This window comes from Aethalodelphis obliquidens, unplaced genomic scaffold (genome assembly GCF_003676395.1).
Source record: "Aethalodelphis obliquidens isolate GAN/ISIS:26980383/991018 unplaced genomic scaffold, ASM367639v1 scaffold49, whole genome shotgun sequence".
NCBI lineage: Eukaryota > Metazoa > Chordata > Mammalia > Artiodactyla > Delphinidae > Aethalodelphis > Aethalodelphis obliquidens.
In genome coordinates this window covers 11,067,340-11,086,817 of record NW_020837993.1, presented here as the reverse complement: position 1 = coordinate 11,086,817, position 19,478 = coordinate 11,067,340, and the positions used below count along the sequence as shown (strand labels likewise).

Here is a 19,478-nt window from a genome sequence, read left to right as displayed (position 1 = left end):
GTTACTTAAATCTGAAAATTCAGTAGGAAAAACAGCTTTGATTTATAACAAAACCCACACTTTTCAGGCACAGGTATATTACTGAGACGGGGTACATTTGTAATGAATGTTTTGCAGGACTATAAGCATTAAAACATAAACAGAGCATCAGAATGCTTTACCATTTGACATAAGTCGTTTCCACACATTCAATTTAAGAAACAACTAAGATGTTTTTATACAGAGCTAACTCAAGAACAGAGTATTCACAGTGATTATGGAGGCCCTACACCCTAGCAGCAATGGAAGCTGCAGGGGTCCGACAGATTAGGGAAAAACAAGAAGCCCTTGTGCTGGAATTCAAAATGAACCAATCAAACAGAAACAAAACCATTCCCTCTCCCTACTTCTTCTGGCACACTTGATTGCATGGTGCTCTTTTTTTTTTTTTTTTTAACCATCTCTTTAACTTACTGTTTTTCCCTTCAGGGTGTTCTGATGTTCATTTGATCCAGATCCTACTCCTACCAATTTCAAAGTGGGTAGAGCGTGTAGCTGTGTGACTTCTCAGTCATCAACCCCTTTCACCCTCAACCCAGCCACCAGCTGCAAGGAGCATAAACGCAGGCATCACCATCATTGTAAATCAAAACGTTTAGACTCACTGATTAATAAAATTTGAGAGCTGGATAAGATCTTAGTGGCACTAAATTCCAACAATCTTATTTTGATTTTTAATTATAAAAATCATATACTGAAAAGAATATAAAACAAATTTAGTAGTAGGAACTTTCCCTTTTACAATAAACACTTAAATGTAAGGCTCTGTTTATTCCAGCTCCTACCCCCCTTCTTGTGCCCTCCCCTCTTCCACAGCTATAATCACTATTGTTTGATGTATTCTTTTTTTATGCCTTAGTTTACTTGTCTATAAAGTAGGAATAATAGTGCCTACCTCATAGGACTGTCTTGCAGATTAATTAGATTAATACATATAAATCACTTAAAACTTGGCACTTAGTAAAGACTCAAACGAAATCTGCTACCAGATTTCAACCCACCCCATATTGATGAACACTTAGGTTTTCACAATTTTTCATCATATACAATGTTGTGATGAGTATCCTTGTCCACTTGACTATTTTTTCTGTTGGGTAAATTCCTGCAAGTGAAAATGCTGGTTCAAACATATGCACATGTAAAATTCTGCTAGATATGGTCTAACCACCCACCAAAGTAATGAGTCAATTTCTACTCCTTCCAATAGTGTATGAGAGCATCTTCTCCCCATTGTCTTCAACATAGGGCACTGATAATCTTCAACACCAGGTATTAAATCTTTTCTAATTACTAGGTAAGGATGATCAATGTTTTATCACTTCTATTGAAAGTTAAACATTTTTTTGTTTTGACTATCTGTATTCTTTTATGATTTGCCTGTTTATATTTGATGGGGGGAGGTCAGGAAAATTTTCTCCTGGGTCAACAGGAAAGAAATAACATCCTCATCCCCCACCTCATCCCCCCACCCCAATTCAGGATTGTGATGGACATACCTCTTCTTCCCTTGAATCTCAGAAGGATATCATTTTTAAGTTCTCTCCTGTTACATAGATTAACTGCTTAATCAGGATCCATCCACTCTTATTGCTCTTAGCCATAAGCCAAACTCCCTTCTTTCACTAAAATTTAGATGCCTCTTTCTTATCCATTCATATTTATAAATAAAATTGTCAACAGGTGAGATGAGAGCTCTATCAGTATTTGGGGAGGTCACTCTTCCACATCCCCAGGAAGGCCTGCTGCCTACTACACTCATTAAGAGAAGCTGGCAGATCCATTAAGTGATTTTGCTTCCAAGTTGAGTTTTTTTCTTTTCCCCTCCAAGTCGCTTGTGGCCTTTTATTTTATAAATGAAGGAACTGAGATCCAAAGAGGTTAAGCACATAGGATCTTGATCTATTACTTCCTAGTACTAAGTTGTGCTACCAAACAATGAAACACTCTCTTGCTGGGACTGCAGAACTCAAATGCTTCCACTGCTAATTCCTGCTTCCATGTTTCATTCCTTCTCTAACTCTTACAAAGACCCCAGCTACTTGCAGGGAGGGGGTGTGGGGATTAGGCTGCAAGGGGACAAGGTAGGCTCTACCTCAGCCCCCTCCAGCCTGCACACTCATATCCTGTCATCATCTGAAACTTCTCCATGACTGATGTTTCTCTCCACAACTACAATATCCCATCCTCCCAGATGGCTTACTCAATCATGCCCAGTATAATAAGTCTTCAACATCAATGGATCCTTTGGACCCTCTCCATTTTCCCTATTCACTCACTCCTTTCTTTCTTTGCCTCCAATCCACCTCAGACTCCATGTCCCATCATTTTAATCACTCTTGCCAAAATCCTAAACCTCCTTAGTCCCTCTATACCTGGCAAAAACCTAAGCCTGCATAAATGTGACATCCCAACTTCTTCATACCTCAGACATCTGAGAACTGCAGGAGAAAACTCCCTAAACAAGCAGATGGTTCCCCAGCATAAGTCTAGCCATCAACTGCTTGCTGAATGATTCTACTACCTTTCTCTAACCAAACTGCTATGACTCTTCGCAACAATAATTTCAAACCTGCAATCTCCACAAATCTTCACTCCCTAAGCAGCTGGCCTTGCCTGGTAGTCACCAGACAAGAACTCTCTCCCCCACAATCTGAATCTTCCTTTGCACCTATCCTTCCTTTCTCTTGTTAAAGGCGGAAGAGATACTATTTCTTTTTTTTTTTCTCCCCCTGTAACTTACGAGGGTGCTGCGATGTCTTCCCAGATGTGGTCCCCATGTAAGGTCTTTTTTTTTTTTACATCTTTATTGGAGTATAATTGCTTTACAATGGTGTGTTAGTTTCTGCTTTATAACAAAGGGAATTAGTTATACATATACATATGTTCCCATATCTCTTCCCTCTTGCGTCTCCCTCCCTCCCACCCTCCCTATCCCACCCCTCCAGGCGGTCACAAAGCACCGAGCTGATCTCCCTGTGCTATGCGGCTGCTTCCCACTAGCTACCTACCTTGTGTTTGGTAGTGTATATATGCCCATGCCTCTCTCTCGCTTTGTCACAGCTTAAGTCCTTCCCTCCAATTGTGCTCTGGAGCCCATCCTTTCCTACCTTCTTAGGAATCTTGAACTTTTAATTGTTCCTTATTTTTGAATCTTCAACTCCTTTCTAATGGAGATTTCCCATCAGCATTTACACAGGCTCAACTCTTTCCTCTTAGAAAAGAGGGGTGGAGAGGAAAGAGAAAAGGAGAAAGAAGAAAAAATTCTCCTTTTTCGTCAAGACCCCTCCAGCTATGACTGCTTTTCCACATCAAAACCAAACCTGAAGACCCATCTACCTTGTTATCTATTTTTTCATCTCCTTCTCACCAATTAACCCCTCAAACTTGCATTCTACTCTCCAGAGCTTCTAACATAGTCACCATCATAGTCACCATCACTTTGTCACTAAAGTCTTTGGACAAATATTGATCCTAATCTTCTGCCACTGAATCTCAGATCGTATTTTTTTCTTCAGCTTGGGATGTCAAGAAACAAAAATTCCATGAGAGTAAGAATTTGTTCCATGATGTATCTATGTCAGTGCCTTGTAGAGTACTGGATACACAGAAAGTACTCAATAAATAAATGAATAAATGATAGTTTTCCTCCCAGGCTCCTGACAAAGTCATTCTTCAGGGTCAATGCAAATAGCACCTTCCTTAAAAAATCTTTTACAATCCTGCTACACAGAATTAGATTATGTGTCCTACCAATGTTAGACAGTAGCCAGGCACTGGGGATACAGAATTTAAGACAGACTCCCTGCCCTCAAAGACTCTCAGTCTGGATCTGTTATACCTGTACTATAGACATTATGCTCTTCTACTTTATATTCATTTATTTATTCATTCAACAACTATGTGGATGCCTATCAAATACAGAACCTGTATCTCCTATTCTCTTATTAACTTCAAACTACCACAAAGATCAGAGACTTAATAATTCTTGAACTGCATTTAAAATAATTATAGAAAAATTCTTTAAATCACTTTCTAAGATAAATGTTAGGAACCAAAATCATAATGTTTCCTAACTACTTCTTATTCACCTATTAATTATATAACTGGATTCTTATATAAATTGACTCATTATATTTTAAACAAGTTTTAAGACTTTTCAGTTATACAAATAAGTGGTAATATTGTAAAATGAAATACTGCTAAAAAGTACTTTAAAATATAAAATGTTCCTACCCTTTGACCCAGCAATCCTACTTTTGAGACCTGATCCTAAATACAAGGATGTATATATATTTCTTGGCCTAGAATTTAGTGGAATGAGAATGAAGTGAAGAGAGAAATCTGCAGAGAAATATGTAGAGTATGATTCCCTTTTGTTGTTTAAAAAGGGAAAAAAATACAGAGTACATAATTACATAAACACAAGCAAAGGAGTGGAAGGACACAACCAAACTATTAACACTGGTTATTCCAAAGCACAGAATTGGAGGAATAGAAAGAGAAACTACTACTTTCCATATATTTCTTATGTTGGTTGCTATAAGGGCACATATTTTTATATGTAAAATATGAACAGTTTATTCTTTTGTATATAAAAATGGCTTTTCCCTGTGCTTTAATTTTAATATGGGCATTTCCCAAGTTCTAAGCATCTGACATACAATCATCCTACAAATATAAACCATAATGCAATACTGAGCAGCTTGAAGGGAAAAAGGAAGGACAGAAGTTGGGCATTAGTGACTCCTCACCAAGAGGCTTCATACGAAGAGGGGAGAAGGGGAATGCTGAGGAGAAGACATTTAAACACAATAAAACAATGTTAATAAGAAATAATAAAACAATGTGGAAATGGAAATGATTGGCAGGTTCCCAAGCTTTTCTTAAAAAAAAAAAAAAGGCCAATTAACTCATAATGTGTTTGAGATAGTATAATGCTTCCAATAATGTGTTTTTTTCCTTTGGACAGTATTGCAGTTTAAGTCAAATTTTACATACTAAATCTCTATTATTTCTATAGGAAATATACTTTATCAATAACACCAGCAAACATTCTAAAAGCCTGCAGTCACTAGTTTGGAACACTCAAGGGCAAATATTGTTTCATCAGCTTTGAAAACCTGTGCAGTATGCCATTCTCAGACTACGCTGGATATAAGTAAGCTGTCCTATACTCAGTATAGTCACGGAATGGTATGGTTGCTACCATTCCCACCATCCCGATATCTGTATGGTACTTCACAGTTTAAAAAGCTCTTTGATACAAAGGAATGAAATGTTCCAGCTAAGACAAAGCATTAAAATAAAATATATACACCTACCATTATAAACATATGCAACAATTTAATCTTCAGTGACTACAAAGGTGGCAAAGCATGAACTTGAAATGTATGCTTGGGAGCCATTATATCAGTTAAAATTGTATAGTAGATACTTAAATATTTTCATAAATAGAAAACTGCAGCCAAGAAATGGCCACAAAACCAAAAGTTTATTGTAACATTTATAAGCAAAGGTCAATTTCTTCTACCCGTGGACTATAACTGATGGTTGAGAAGTAATCCACTCACAACTTTTTCTTTGTACATCAACAATAAACATGAGAAAATGTGGGCTGTAATCCTTGACAAATTATTTCTTACACCACTTCTCCAAAGGGCAGAAAAACACTAGGTAAATACGGTTTCGCTTCATGCAATGATGATCTCGCAAAAAGGGTCAATATAACTATATACAGATTATTAAAGTTTGGAAAGTGAAAAATCTAATTTAAAAAAATCTAATTAGGCATGCAAAATAATATATACAAATATGTCAAACACTAAAAATGAAAGATATACTTGCACTTACTTTCAGACACAACAAAGATAAACAAATTTTATAATGCTTTCTACACATTGTAGGTATTTTGCACAGATTAACTAAAACTTTTCCAGAAAAACACTCCATATATATGAAGCCAGTAAGGCATATTTTCAGATACTCAGATACTTTCAGAGAAGGGAATGAAAAATGGGTCTGTTCACAAAGAAACAACAAGAATTCATAAATCATCTAAAGTGAAAAAGAACTAGAATTCAAAGTGTAAGACTTAAATGAAGTTCAGTGATAATCAGAAAAGGCCACATAAAGCAAAATCCATTTAAAACAGAGACCAAATATCATGATACAGCGGGAATAAAAAGTTTGACATGCACACTCTCTTGAAAAATATTTTAGTTTTTTTAATCTCATATGTAATAAAATTTAGGTTATAACGATAACTATGTGCTTATTCTTAGAACATAAAAAGAGTGAATCAAATGTTGGCTTTTGTGGCAAAAATTTTTCCAACAAATTGGATGACAGCCCAATTCAAAGTCATCTGATTTTCACAGTGCAATCATAAAGAAGGTTTTTTGGTTTTGGGGTTTTTTCAAAACACTCAAAGGCTACATCAAGCCTCCTAATGCCTGTCTTAATATTTTAATCTTCAAATCATTCCCTTTTTAAATACGTCTAAATCAAAGTCATCCTTGTTGGTCTTTCTCTTCTTTACTTTTTAACTATCTGTTGGGTACTGTAACATCCATAAATCATCTAAGAATCTTAACACACAAAGAAAGGACAGGCCCAGAGAGATGCACAGGCTAAGTGAAGAGGGGTTTCTGAATAGGGACTAATTTTTTTTTAAATTTTATTGGAGTATAGTTGATTTACAATGTTGTGTTAGTTTCAGGTGTATAGCAAAGTGATTCAGTTGTACATATATTGATACATGTATTCATTCTTCTTCAGATTCTTTTCTTAGATAGCTTATCACAGAATATTGAGTAGAATTCCCTGTGCTATACAGTAGGTCCTTGCTGGTTATCTATCTTATATGTAGTAGTGTGTGGGACTAATTTTATAAGTGGTATATTAGTGAATATTTTGCTTTCCTACACGACTCTTGAAACTTCATAACTGCAAGAACTTGGATAATGAATTCTCAAGTAATGAGAACCCCCTGTATGTGTACTTCTATTACCTGTTTATACAACAAGAGGGGATACAAATCTTGGTCTGAATATCTTAAGATATATAAAATATATCTTGGTCAGAACCACATTATAAATGACTTTTTTTTTTAATGCAACATAATACTGTACCAAGGTTGTAAGGGAGTTCCTTTTCATGTAGAGTCTCTCCAAGTACTGTAGTCCCTCATCTTTTAGTAACTCCAATGGGAAATGCTGCAGATTCCTATAATTTAAGAACAAATTCTTGTGCTTTTCCAGCCTTGCCACAGAGATCGTCTTACAAAGTTCGGATGCCATGACTGAACATATCCCATCAGGCACACTGCAGCACTACATCTTGTCAAAATTGGTCCATTTCTAAAGAGAACAAAAAAATGGAAAATTATGATACTGCTAACAAACGTTGCCAAATAAACCAGTTAGCATATATAGCTATTTGCAGACATTAAAAAGAGTTATACATCAATTCCTATATTTTTCTAACAACTAAATTTTCACACATATTTAGAAGGAGATTAAAATGAATAACTATTTAATAAAAATACTCTCACTATTTAAGCAATATTTACTACTTAGCAGAAATAGTCCTATTTGAAAAAAATAGTTCTTGAACTTGAGATAGGAATCCCTATCTAAGAGAACAGAGACCAGTTTCATAATATGCAACCAAAGAAAGAGCTTAAAAAATTAGACACAGCAAACCCATTTCCTTCTTGAACTACCTCATTTTGTCTTTAGCTTAAAACATTTTAAAAATATTTAAAGGTATATAATATATAATATAACTAGATCACTTACAACTTCATTTTCTTCACTTCTTACTACCTAAATATTGTCCTATATGCGAATATTTTCTTTCTTTTATCTCTTTATTCTCTTTTCTTTCTTCTTAGCTTTGCAGATGATCAGAAGTAGCAAAGAAACAGGCCTGGGAACATAGAGTTTTACTTAATTATTTCAATGAAAGAAGAAATACTGCACTAGGAAATAAGAATCCTGTACTTTTCTATTACAATCTTTCTGGGCCTTAGTTGCCTTACATAAAATGGAGACAGCAATTTATTGGTAAGGGCCAGAACCCAGAACAGATTAAATACCTTTCTAGCTCCAAATTGACAAGGATAGGAAGAGAAATAACATTTCCCATCTTACCAACTAGGCTCAGGGCAGAAACAAACTTCACATCACTTACCACAAGAAGAAACAAACTCAGAGATTCAATAATTTGTCCAAGGTCAAACAGTTCATAAGGGAACAAGGATTTTTTTTCTTGGGCTGGGGAAGGGTGTCCAGTGGATTTCAAAGCCTGAAGTCTTTATACACACAGACTGACAGGATTCCACAGGATACTAAGAAAATGCTAAAACACTAAAAACAAGTTGAGCTTTGTTCAAAGATTCTACTCTGGTTTTCCTGGGCACCCTTTCTCAAACTCTCCAAAGAGAAGTACCTTTCAAAGAAAATGTTTTTTCTTAAGAAAAACTATTTTCACAGGGAATTAATACCAAGTTAGTACAAAATGCAGTAACATAAGCTTTCAATAAGCAGAGTTTTCTAACTTTTTGGTTATTTTCTATTATTTCCAAACTCTTAATTCCCAACTAATAAGAAAGCATTTGCTATTTTATATAAAAGGTCAGAGAATATGGAGTATTCAATTATATCCCTAATGCAACATGAGAGTCCAGTACCTTCCCATATTTATACTAGCTACTCACTTACCTATTTTTATGAGACATATTACTTGACTTTGAACAAGATACTCAATCTTTCCACATCTTAGTTCTCTCCCTGTAAAGCAAGGGGAACTAGGCTACAAATAACATCGTTGATTGTATTTAGAAAGGGAAGCTTTCTGGGTAATTATTCACTGAAATAGTAAACTAGAAGCCGTTTAGATGTCTCACAAGCATCTCAAACTTAACACATTCAAAAAGAGTTTTTGATATTCATCACCAATCCAAATCTTCCCCAGTCTTTCCAACCACCAGGAAAGCCGGAAGTCATGAACGATTCCTCCACCACCTCCAATCTATCACAAGGCATATGGTTTCCATCTCCAAAATACACCTCAAATCTATCCACATCTCTCCATCTGCCCAAATGGAAAGCCACTGTCATCTCCTGCCTTGCCATATGTATTACTGGTCTCCCTGTGTCCACTCGAGTCACTTTGCAATACATTAATCACTTAGCTGGGAGCCTTTAAAAAAGAAATCCAACTATGTCTGCCTCTCTTTCTCAGGTAAACTTGCTCCCTAGTCACATGCATTCTAAATAAACCCTTCAAAAGTTTATTAAGAAAAATCAAACTTACCAAGTATTGAGGGCTCTTCACAATCTGGCCCCACCCACTTCTCCAGACTGGCAGCACCCTCCCTGGCTTCTCACCAAACTCCTGGGTTTTTCTAGTGCTTCAAAGTGCTAAACTTCACACCACTTCCTGCTCTCCTTTAGCCTTTGAAAGCACTGTCCCAACGCCCTTCAGGTTTCAATGTAAAAATCACTTCCCCATCCCAAGCTGAAGTCTTCTCTCTTACTCTTTCTTTGTAGGACTCTTCACAATTTGTAATCTATATATTTATTGGTGCATCTATCTATCGTCAATCTAGCCAAGAGACTGTACCGTAAGCTCCTGAGGGCAGAGACCTTGCTGTTTTCTTTACATTTGTATACCTGCCTCTAGCACAAAGCAGGCCCTCAAACAGCTGATAAACAACTGACAGTAGGACATGTGAGTAATATTGTAAGGTAGATTTTTTTTCCCCTTGATCTAAAGTCAGCTTGCAGATACTATATGCTGACTGCGTGCTATGTGCAATAAAGATCTCTCAATCCTTAAAACTCTGCACTGCAATAGACATTATTTAGCCTATTTTATAGATGAGGAAACTGAGTTTCTCAGAGGATAACTTGCCAGAATACCAACCCAGGTGTTCAACTCCAAAGCCTGTGCATTGCTCTACAAGGCAGACTTCCATGAACTTCAGTGGGGCCTGTGCTTCTTCCTATTATTATTTAAGTGGTAGGCAAAGCTTATGCAAATCTAAGACTACAAAGCAAAACCCACACTCCCTGATGGGAAGATCCAATAAGAGAATACAGTGTAACCTGATGGCTTTCCTTCTAATCCTGCTGAATCCTGATGGGTGGGATTGGTTGCCCTTAAAACGTCATTACACTCTGTTAAAATGCATTTTGCTAGGAAGGCAGTTTGGGAGATGAAATCTACACAAATGAAATCTGAAAGCTTTCAATAATAAATAATGGTAATGGTTTTCCGTATGCATTCACTGGCAATGCACAGCCTTTACCAGCATAATTTTCTTACACATATTCCCTTCACTACCTCTCATCTACGATTAAAAGCAAATGGTATACTTAATATTAGCTGTATACAACTGCACCTGCATAACAGTTTTCTGACAGGTAAATACCAATCCACTCTATTATTATTTAAAGCAAACTAACCTTTCCATCTTAAGAAAATTCCACACATTTTAAAACAGGTGTGTTTTAAGGGAAAGGAGTCCCTTAGATTGACTTCCGTACTTAAGTCAGTGGAATACCCACTCCAATTTCCTAATATTGTAGATTAATGAATTAAAACCCGCACATTAAAAGCATTTATTAAAGGTTATTTTCTCAGTACTGAAAATAAGGCTGTCAGAAGTCTTAGTTAAAACACATGCCGTTTTGCCCGAGTTAACGAAACACTTTGGTTGTTAGAGTTTGGAAGCAGTGAGCCCAGTGGCAGGGATTTCACAGTCCCGGTATCGGGATTCTCCGACCACCGAGGGCGAGGAGGGCCCGGCAGCTGTGGCGACCCGAGGCCCGGGCGGGCCCGCTCGGGCCGGGGTCCACTCGCTGCAGCCCGGACGCTTCTGCCAGACCCGGCCTCAGGGCCGGGGGTCGGGCCAGAGGGCCTTGCTTCGTGAGCCACCCGAAACGGCGAAGTGCCACACTCACCTCGACCAGCGGAGCCAGCGCTCCCGGGCGCAGAGGTGCTGGACGGCAAGCCGGGACTCGGCGGGCGGGGCGGGGCGCCGGGAGGGGACGGGGCGGGGCGCGGACGACGCGGGGCGGGACGGGGCGGAACCCTCACTTCAGAGGGTTGGGGGAAGACAGAGCGGAGGAGAGGAAGACGAAACCTCGCGATAATGCTCCACCGTTCTCGCGGTTTTTACGATAGATCGCACGAGAGGCTTGTTTTCCAAGCGATGTGCCTATTGGCCAACAATGTGGCTTCTCCATGACTTGGCCCCGCCCTTGGCCCTGTCGTTGCTTCCGGCTCCGGCTTCCGAGTTTGTTGTTGAGGTCAGCTTTTTGCTCAGAATTTTGAGGGGGTAGTTTAGCCGGCTGCAGCCTCAGGGACCGTCAGTAACTGATCAGTTCTTTCATTCATGCATTCACTGACGCACTCGTCCTCTCGTTCAATGCATACGTTGAGAAATTACAACAGTAATAACACCCAGTCGCTTTACTGTATACCAGGCAGCGTTCTAAGATCTGTGCATAGGTTATCTCAACCCTCACAACAATCCTATGACACGGGTACTATTACTATACTCGTTTGACGGATGAAAAACTTAGGTCAGGTAGGTTTATGTAATATGGCCAAGGTTAGTAATCAAGTAGTGAGCTTAAGCCCAGTATAAAAGAAGTCACTGCACGCTGGCAGGTTCGTTCCGAGAGTGAGGCAGTAACCTAGTCTCTGCTCTTGAAATACTGTAGGTCTGCTGTGAGAAACAATCGTTAAAACGACAATAACAGCTGTGAGAAACAATCGTTAAAACAACAATAACAACTTTGTAAGTTAAATATTCTGGCAGTTCCTAGCATGACTGAGTAGGCCATCAATAAATATTTCTTCAGGACGGAATTTCCTATGTCAGCAGGAGTCGTCAAAGGAAGAGACCTTTATGATGGTAAAAACAAAAAAAAAAGCATTGTTAAGGAACAGCAAAAAAATATTTTTTTAAGTACCTTGCTTGTTAACATGACAACTTTTCTTCTGAAATGAAGTTTTTTAAAAATTTCCTCTCATGAAACTACTGTTATTTATTGTTCTTTGGCAAGCTTGATGTTGATTATAATGTAGCAGTTCATTGTCAAGATATCCTGACTTTATACTGTTATTTATTGTTCTTTGGCAAGCTTGATGTTGATTATAATGTAGCAGTTCATTGTCAAGATATACTGACTTTATAGATTTACGTTGGTTTATTTAATTACTATTAGAGGTAAATAACCTAGAAAGCAGAGTTATATTAAATAAAAATAAGACCTATCTCAAAACAAAGTATGAGTTATAATGAAATACTTACCAATTATCTATTTAGTAAACCTGGTCTTCAGAAGTTACTGAAGTATATGGATGGTATATGTCATGTACTTCTAAGACCTTTTATACAGGTTTCCAAATACTTAAGAATTTGTAGTACTTAGAACTTTTTTGCTAGACTTAAAATGAGGAAATCCTCAGTTTATGTAAAAACAAAAATCTTTCGGTTATTAAAGATCAACCCAAATAATATGTATTTGCTCCTAATATTGAAGAGTCACACATACAAAAAGGCAACTATAGATAGAACAATTTTTAAAAAGTAATCAATGTTAGTCTCTTAGTTTTCATTTCTTAAAAAACGAAATATTTTAATGCATTAATTTGACATCTGATATTTGATCATGAAAAATGAATCATCTTAAAACAACTTCTGCCCTCTGAAACTGACACAAAAGTAGCCATGTGATTCTTTGTATTAGTATGTTATCCTATGGCCACTCTTTAAAGTTCTCTAAATTTGTCAAGTGTCAGTTTCACAATTTGCCTCCCTCAGAACAAGGGGGAGGGACTTCCCTGGCGTACCAGTGGTTAAGACTTCCCTTTCCAGTGCAGGGGGTGTGGGTTCTATCCCTGGTGGGGGAGCTGAGATACCACAGCCCTCCTGGCCAAAAAACCAAAATATAAAACAAAAGCAATATTATAACAAATTCAACAAAGACTTTAAAAAAAGAAAAAAAGTCCACATCAAAAAGGTCTTTAAAAAAAAGGCGGGGGGGAGGAAATCCTCTAATACAAACTAGTGATTGGACAATCTTTGGCAAACTTTAACATCATCAGGCAGCGATACCACTTTAAGAAAATTCCAAGGAAAGGACAGCCCCATTTTAAAATTCCCACCTCTGGCTCCCAAGGATTGGGTTGCAAACTTAGATAAAACACTCTTCTCCACTCCCTATTGGTGCATGCTCTATCATTCATTCTCCCTGGAATTTTGTGAGATACTAAGTTGCTTTATGGGAAAAGGCTGCGCCAATTTAGGCTGGAATTGCCCTACTTTAGACTTTTTCTGGTTATCAATCTGTACAAAGAATCACCAAACTGATACAGCGTGGACCAAACTGATAAATCAGGCTGCCGGGACATTGTGTAATTCGATCGAAAAAGAAACGGACAACCTCTCAAGCACATCGAGTATTTGACAAAGGATTTTACGACACTGAGAGAGATGTAAGAGTTAAACTTTTCTGATTTTTTTTTTTGCTAGTTTTAAAGGAGTAAGTGTCAAAGGAAAAGCAGATAAAATGCTGGCATAATGTAAGAGTGGCAGGAAGAGAGTTTCAGAGGGTGTTTTTAGAAAGAACATTATTCGCAGATCAGTAATGGATTTTTGAATGGTAAAGGGAAAAAGGTAGTAAGATTAATAATAGATTATTTTATACTCCAAGAAGCTGTGGTTTTTTGTTGCTTTAATATGGATTTAGAGGAACACAGTAATATTATTGTAATTATCAGAGGAAATGAATATTTTTGTATGTATATTATCTTACCTAGCATAATAGACAATCCAGCTGTTAAAAGATATAAGAGAAAATTATCATCATCTTTGGACCCAAGTTTTGTGTATATTTGTAGATTCGGAGATCCAGGGACAGATCTGCTAACAACAAAGGAAAACATAATATTGATGTATGAAACAGAATCAGTAGGTAATGAATGTAAGGATAAATTCTCAAAAATGAAATCCAGCATTTATACTTTCAAAAGTGATATTTTCACTAAAACTAAAATATAAAAGTTCAGGAAATACTGATAAATGAGGATAATGTATATTAAAACATATTTGAAATAGCAACATTTAAAAAAAATCCAGCCCAATAAAAAATTCCAAAATATAGCATCTTAAAGATTCTTCAAACATTAATTCAGCTAGTAAATATAATACCTAGTAGCACATCTATACCTCTACAAGGCCTAACTCAGAGTAGGTATGCAATAAATATTTCTTGAGGGTCCTCTGTTAATCCATATATGGGGATATAAAGTAATAAAATACAGTCTCTCAAGAAGCTCATACTCTAGCTGGGAGAAAGAGACTCAAAAAGTTTAAATGAAGACTTCTGGATAGTTTTTGGTGCATAGATGACTGCTGTAGACCCTAGATGCTTCAGGTGCTCAGATCAGTGTGAGCAGAAATATTCAGGGAGAGTTTCACAGTAGGGTTAAGACACATTTTGAGCTTCAGCAATGAGCAAACTTTCAGTAGATAGAAAAGAAAAGAAATGGCATCCCGGGTAGTGGGAGAGTTGTTAGCAAATATGTGCAGCCTAAAGAATAGAGAATAATTAGCTCTGACGCAGCAAAAGCTTCATTTGGGGACTTTGGTATAATAAAAATTTTTTAAAAGCATGAAAAGTTACACAAAAAGTCAAAATTGCCAGAATTAAGGAGTTTGGTCTTGCGTTTTAAAGTAACATTTGTAAAAGATAAAACTGACATTGCAAGAACAGAGACCAGAAGCTAAGGGGCTAAATACTATAAATAATGGAGTGCAGATTGGTAACAGCCTCATAAGACATTTTCTCCAAATACCTTCACATGGTTGAATAGTATAAATCTTGATGCATTTCTTTCTATTCTTCTGAAGCATTGAGCTTATTTTTTGTTAAACACTACAAATATAAATTTTATTAGATGAGGTGTTAGTTGTGGTGTAATAAAACAGTAAAAGTAATTGTTTACATTGCATCAGTTCTTGCTCCTTTTCCCTCAGAATTTAACGGTTTCTTGTTTCTATTTAACTGAATTGAAGGAATTTCAACCAAAAAAAAAAAGTTGTGACTGAAGAACACCATGGGAAGATGGGAGATATTTGTACTCAGACTGTAGGCTTTCACCTGATCTGTTTCTCTGAGACAAAACTCAGTTCCATACCTCAGTGAGCTGCTACCATGTACCAGATGATATCCTCAGTGCTGGGCAAAAAAAGGTGAATCAAGAACCATCTCCTCCCAAAAAAGCTTCAGGGATACCAAGCAGGGTATTTGTCTCCTGCTTCAAAATTTGCTTCAAAGAACCTGAAGTTCATCTATTTTAAATTTTTTTTAAATTGGAGTATAATTGCTTTACCATGTTGTGTTAGTTTCTGCTGTACAACGAAGTGACTCAGCTATATGTATACATATATCCTCTCCCTCTTGGACCTCCCACCCACACCCCCCACCCCCGCATCCCACCCATCTAGGTCATCACAGAGCACCAAGCTGAGCTCCCTGTGCTATACAGCTGGTTCCCACTAGCTAGCTGTCTTACTATTCTAAATTCTTGATCAGTGGTTCCTAATCGGATAGATGGAGAAGGAGGTTATCTCTAGCTGTGGAAAAGAATCCTGAGACAAAGTCCCCTGATGACAAATGTGGCAGACTGCATTGCTCGCCAAATATTCCATTTACTCCCCTGGATATCTGGCCCTCTTTGGAATTAGGGAGCAAATGAAATATTAGCAGAAGTGAGGTGGGTCACTTAACGGCAATGGTAGTGAAAAGCCCATACACAGTTTTTCAATCTCTGTTAGTCTACCATGACTCCTGTTGATGTACAGTTAAACCTTGGTCAGCCTGGATCTCTGAAAGACTGTGGATCAGACATTCCCACTCCCCACCTCCATCTCCACCTCTACTAAATCAAGTGAGTCTGTAGCATGTAGGAGTTAGTATCTTACCTCATTATAGCCTAACTGATGCTGACTACCTAAGCTCTTATCAGCTTTTCCCCTGAGGATATCGGCATTTCATTTATTTCAGTTTTCTTAAGAAAAAATGCCCTAATCAACTGAGTTTCATCTATCAGGTAGATGATACGTTTGGGGGGAAATCACACTATAAAGATGGTTTAATTGTTCATCCAGTAAACATTTATTGAGGCCTATTAGGTGTCAGGCAATAATACCATGTGACCCATCTATTCGTAGAGCCAGAATGTTAAGATTGATTTTCAAAATTTTTGGAGCCTCTGCCATATTGTCTTTGGGAATTAGTGCTGCCCTACCTTATGAAAGTCTTGTAGTTATAAGATGTATAAAAGTCAGAATTACATATAAAACTGCATGGTGGTTTCATAGCTATTTTTTAACAGCTTTAGTAAGGTATAATTTACATACTATAAAATTCACTCACTTTAAGGATATAACTCAATGATTTTTTTAGAAAATTTACAGAGCTGTGTAACTATCACCACATTCCAATTTTAGAAAATGTCCATCACTATAAAAAGATACCTCATGCCCATTTGCAAGCACTTCTCATTCCTACCCCCAGCCCTGGCAATCAATAATAAAATTTCTGTCTCTATAGATTTGCCTTTTCTGGACATTTAATACATTAATGCAAATGGAATCATACAATATGTGGTATTTCACATCTGGCTTCTTTCACTCAGCATAATGTTATTGAGGTTTATCCATGTTGTAGTATGTGTCAGTCCTTCATTCCTTTTGTTTTTTTATTGAAGTATAGTTGATTTAGAATATTATACTAGTTTCAACTATACAACATAGTGATTCAATATTTTTACAGATTATATACTCCATTTAAAGTTATTACAAAATAATGGCTATATTTCTTTGTGCTGTACAATATAACCTTGTTGCTTATTTGTTTGATACATAGTAGTTTGCATCTCTTAACCCCATACCCCTATCTCACTCCTCCCCTCTTCTCTCTCCCCACTGGTAACCATTAGTTTGTTCTCTATATCTCTGAGTCTGATTCCATTTTGTTATATTCATTCAATTCTTTTATTTTTTTAGATTCCACATGTAAGTTATAACCAGTATTTGTCTTTGTCTGACTTATTTCACTAGGCATAATACCCTCTAGGTCCATCCATGTTATTGCAAATGGCAGAATTTTATTATTTTTTATGGCTGAGTAATAATCCATTGTATGTGTGTGTGTGTGTGTGTGTGTGTGTGTGTATATATATATATATATCTCACATATTCTTTATACATTCATCTGTTGATGGTTGCTTCCAAATCTTGGCTGTTGTAAATAATGCTGCTATGAACATTGGGTGAATGTATATTTTGTTTTATTTTCTTCAGAGGTATGAGTGGAATTATTGCTGGATCATATGGTAGTTCTATTTTTAGTTTTTTGAGGAACCTCCATACTGCTTTTCATAGTGGCTGCACAAATTTATTCTCGCCAATAATGTATAAGGATTCCCTTTTCTCTGCATCCCTGCAACATTTGTTATTTGTGGTCTTTCTGATGATAGCCATTCTGACAGGCGTGAGGTGATATTTCATGTGTATTTGATATGCATTTTTCTGATGATTAGTAATGTGCATCTTTTCATGTGCCTGTTGGCCATCTGTATGTCTTCTTTGGAAAAATGTCTATTCAGGTCTTCTCACCATTTTTAGTTGGGTTGTTTGTTTTTGTTATTGAGTTATGTGAGCTGGTTATATATTTTGGATAGTAATCCCTTATTGATCATAGCATGTGCAAATATTTTCTCCCATTCAATAGGTTGTCTTTCATTTTGTCAATGGTTGTCTTTGCTGTGCAAAAGCTTTTAAGTTTAATTAGGTCCCATTTGTTTATTTTTGCTTTTACTTCTTTTGCTTGAGGAGACAGATCCAAAAACAATATTGCTACAATTTATGTCAAAGAATGTTCTGCCTATGTTCTCTTTTAGGAGTTTTATGATTTCAGGTCTTACATTTAGGTCTTTAATCCACTTTATTTTTGTGTATGGTATGAGGAGATGTTCTTGTCTCATTTTTTTACATGTAGCTGTACAGTTTTGCCAGCACCACTTACTGAAAAGACTGTCTTTTCTCCATTGTATATTCTTGCCTCCTTTGTCTTAGATTAATTGACCATAAGTGTGTGGGTTTATTTCTGGGCTCTCTATTCTGTTCCGTTAATCTATGTGTCTGTGCCAGTATCATGCTGTTTTTATTCCTGTAGCTTTGTAGTAGTCTGAAGTCAGGAAGTGTGATAACTCCAGTTTGTTCTCCAGTTTGTTCAAGATTACTTTGGCAATTTAGGGTCTTTTGTTGTTCCACATAATTTTTAGGATTATTTGTTCTAGTTCTATAAAAATTTCATGGGTATTTTGATAGAAATTACATTGACTGTGGAGATTGCTTTGGGTAATATGGACATTTTAACAATACCAATTCTTTGAATCCAGGAACACAGGATATCTTTCCATTTCCTTCATCAAGGTTTTATAATTTTCAGAATTTAAGTCTTTTACCTTTTTGGTTATGTTTATTCCTATGTATTTTATTCTTTTTGATGCAATTTTAAATGGGATTGTTTTCTTGCTTTCTCTTTCTGATTATTAGTATGTAGAAAAGCAACAGATTTCTGTATATTAATCTTGCGTCATGCAACTTTGCTGAATTCACTTATTAGTTCTAATAGTTTTTTCGGTGGAGACTGTAGGGTTTTCTATGTATAGTATCATGTCATCTGAAAATAGTGACAGTTTTGCTTCTTCCCTTCCAGTTTAGATGCCTTTTATTTCTTGTTCCTCTCTGATTGCTATGCCTAGGGCTTCTGATACTATGTTAAATAGAAGTGGTGAGAGTGGACATCTTGGTCTTGTTGCTGATTTTAGAGGAAATACTTTCAGCTTTTCATCAATGAGTATGATGTTAGCTGTGGGTTTGTCATAAATGGCCTTTATTATGTTGAGATATGATACCTCTATAACAATCTTGATGAGAGTTTTTATCATGAATGGATGTTGAATTTTGTCAAATGCTTTTTCTGTGTGTATTGAGATTATCATGTGATTTTTATTCTTTCTTTTATTAATGTGGTATATCAGATTGATTGATTTATAAATATTGAACCATCCTTACATCCCTGGAACAAATTCCACTTGGTCATGGTGTATGATCCTTTTTATATATTGTTGAATTTGGCTTCCTACTATTTTATTGAGGATTTTTGCATGTATATTCATCAGATATATTAGCCTGTAATTTTCCTTTTTTGTACTATCCTTGTCTGGTTTTGGTATCAGGGTAGTGGGAGACTCAAGGAATGAATTTGGGAGTGTTCTGTCCTCTTCAATTTTTGGAATAGTTTAAGAAGGATGGGTATTAGCTTTTCTTTATATGTTTGGCAGAA

The 19,478-nt window shown here is 36.6% G+C and overlaps 2 protein-coding genes across 10 annotated transcripts in view; one reads left to right on the top strand and one right to left on the bottom strand.

The window, feature by feature from the left end:
• LRRC28 (leucine rich repeat containing 28) overlaps positions 1 to 11,113 on the bottom strand; it is a 187,531-nt gene extending 176,418 nt beyond the window's left edge. For 2 of the 4 annotated variants that reach the window (XM_027083207.1, XM_027083204.1), the window contains exons 1-2: positions 11,010 to 11,113; positions 7,170 to 7,397 (exon numbers count right to left, since the gene is read on the bottom strand). In XM_027083207.1, the coding sequence (XP_026939008.1) occupies positions 7,170 to 7,337 (168 nt within the window). In that variant the 5' untranslated portion in view covers positions 7,338 to 7,397; positions 11,010 to 11,113. Of the gene's footprint in view, positions 1 to 7,169; positions 7,398 to 7,838; positions 7,932 to 10,810; positions 10,917 to 11,009 lie in introns of those variants that run through there. The other 2 variants (XM_027083205.1, XM_027083206.1) reach the window with 2 other exon arrangements.
• Positions 11,114 to 13,042: 1,929 nt separating this feature from the next.
• TTC23 (tetratricopeptide repeat domain 23) overlaps positions 13,043 to 19,478 on the top strand; it is a 110,969-nt gene continuing 104,533 nt past the window's right edge. For 2 of the 6 annotated variants that reach the window (XM_027083198.1, XM_027083199.1), the window contains exon 1: positions 13,048 to 13,554. The gene's annotated coding sequence lies outside the window, so the exon portion shown is untranslated. Of the gene's footprint in view, positions 13,555 to 15,136; positions 15,314 to 19,478 lie in introns of all 6 variants that reach the window. The other 4 variants (XM_027083202.1, XM_027083197.1, XM_027083200.1 and 1 more) reach the window with 4 other exon arrangements.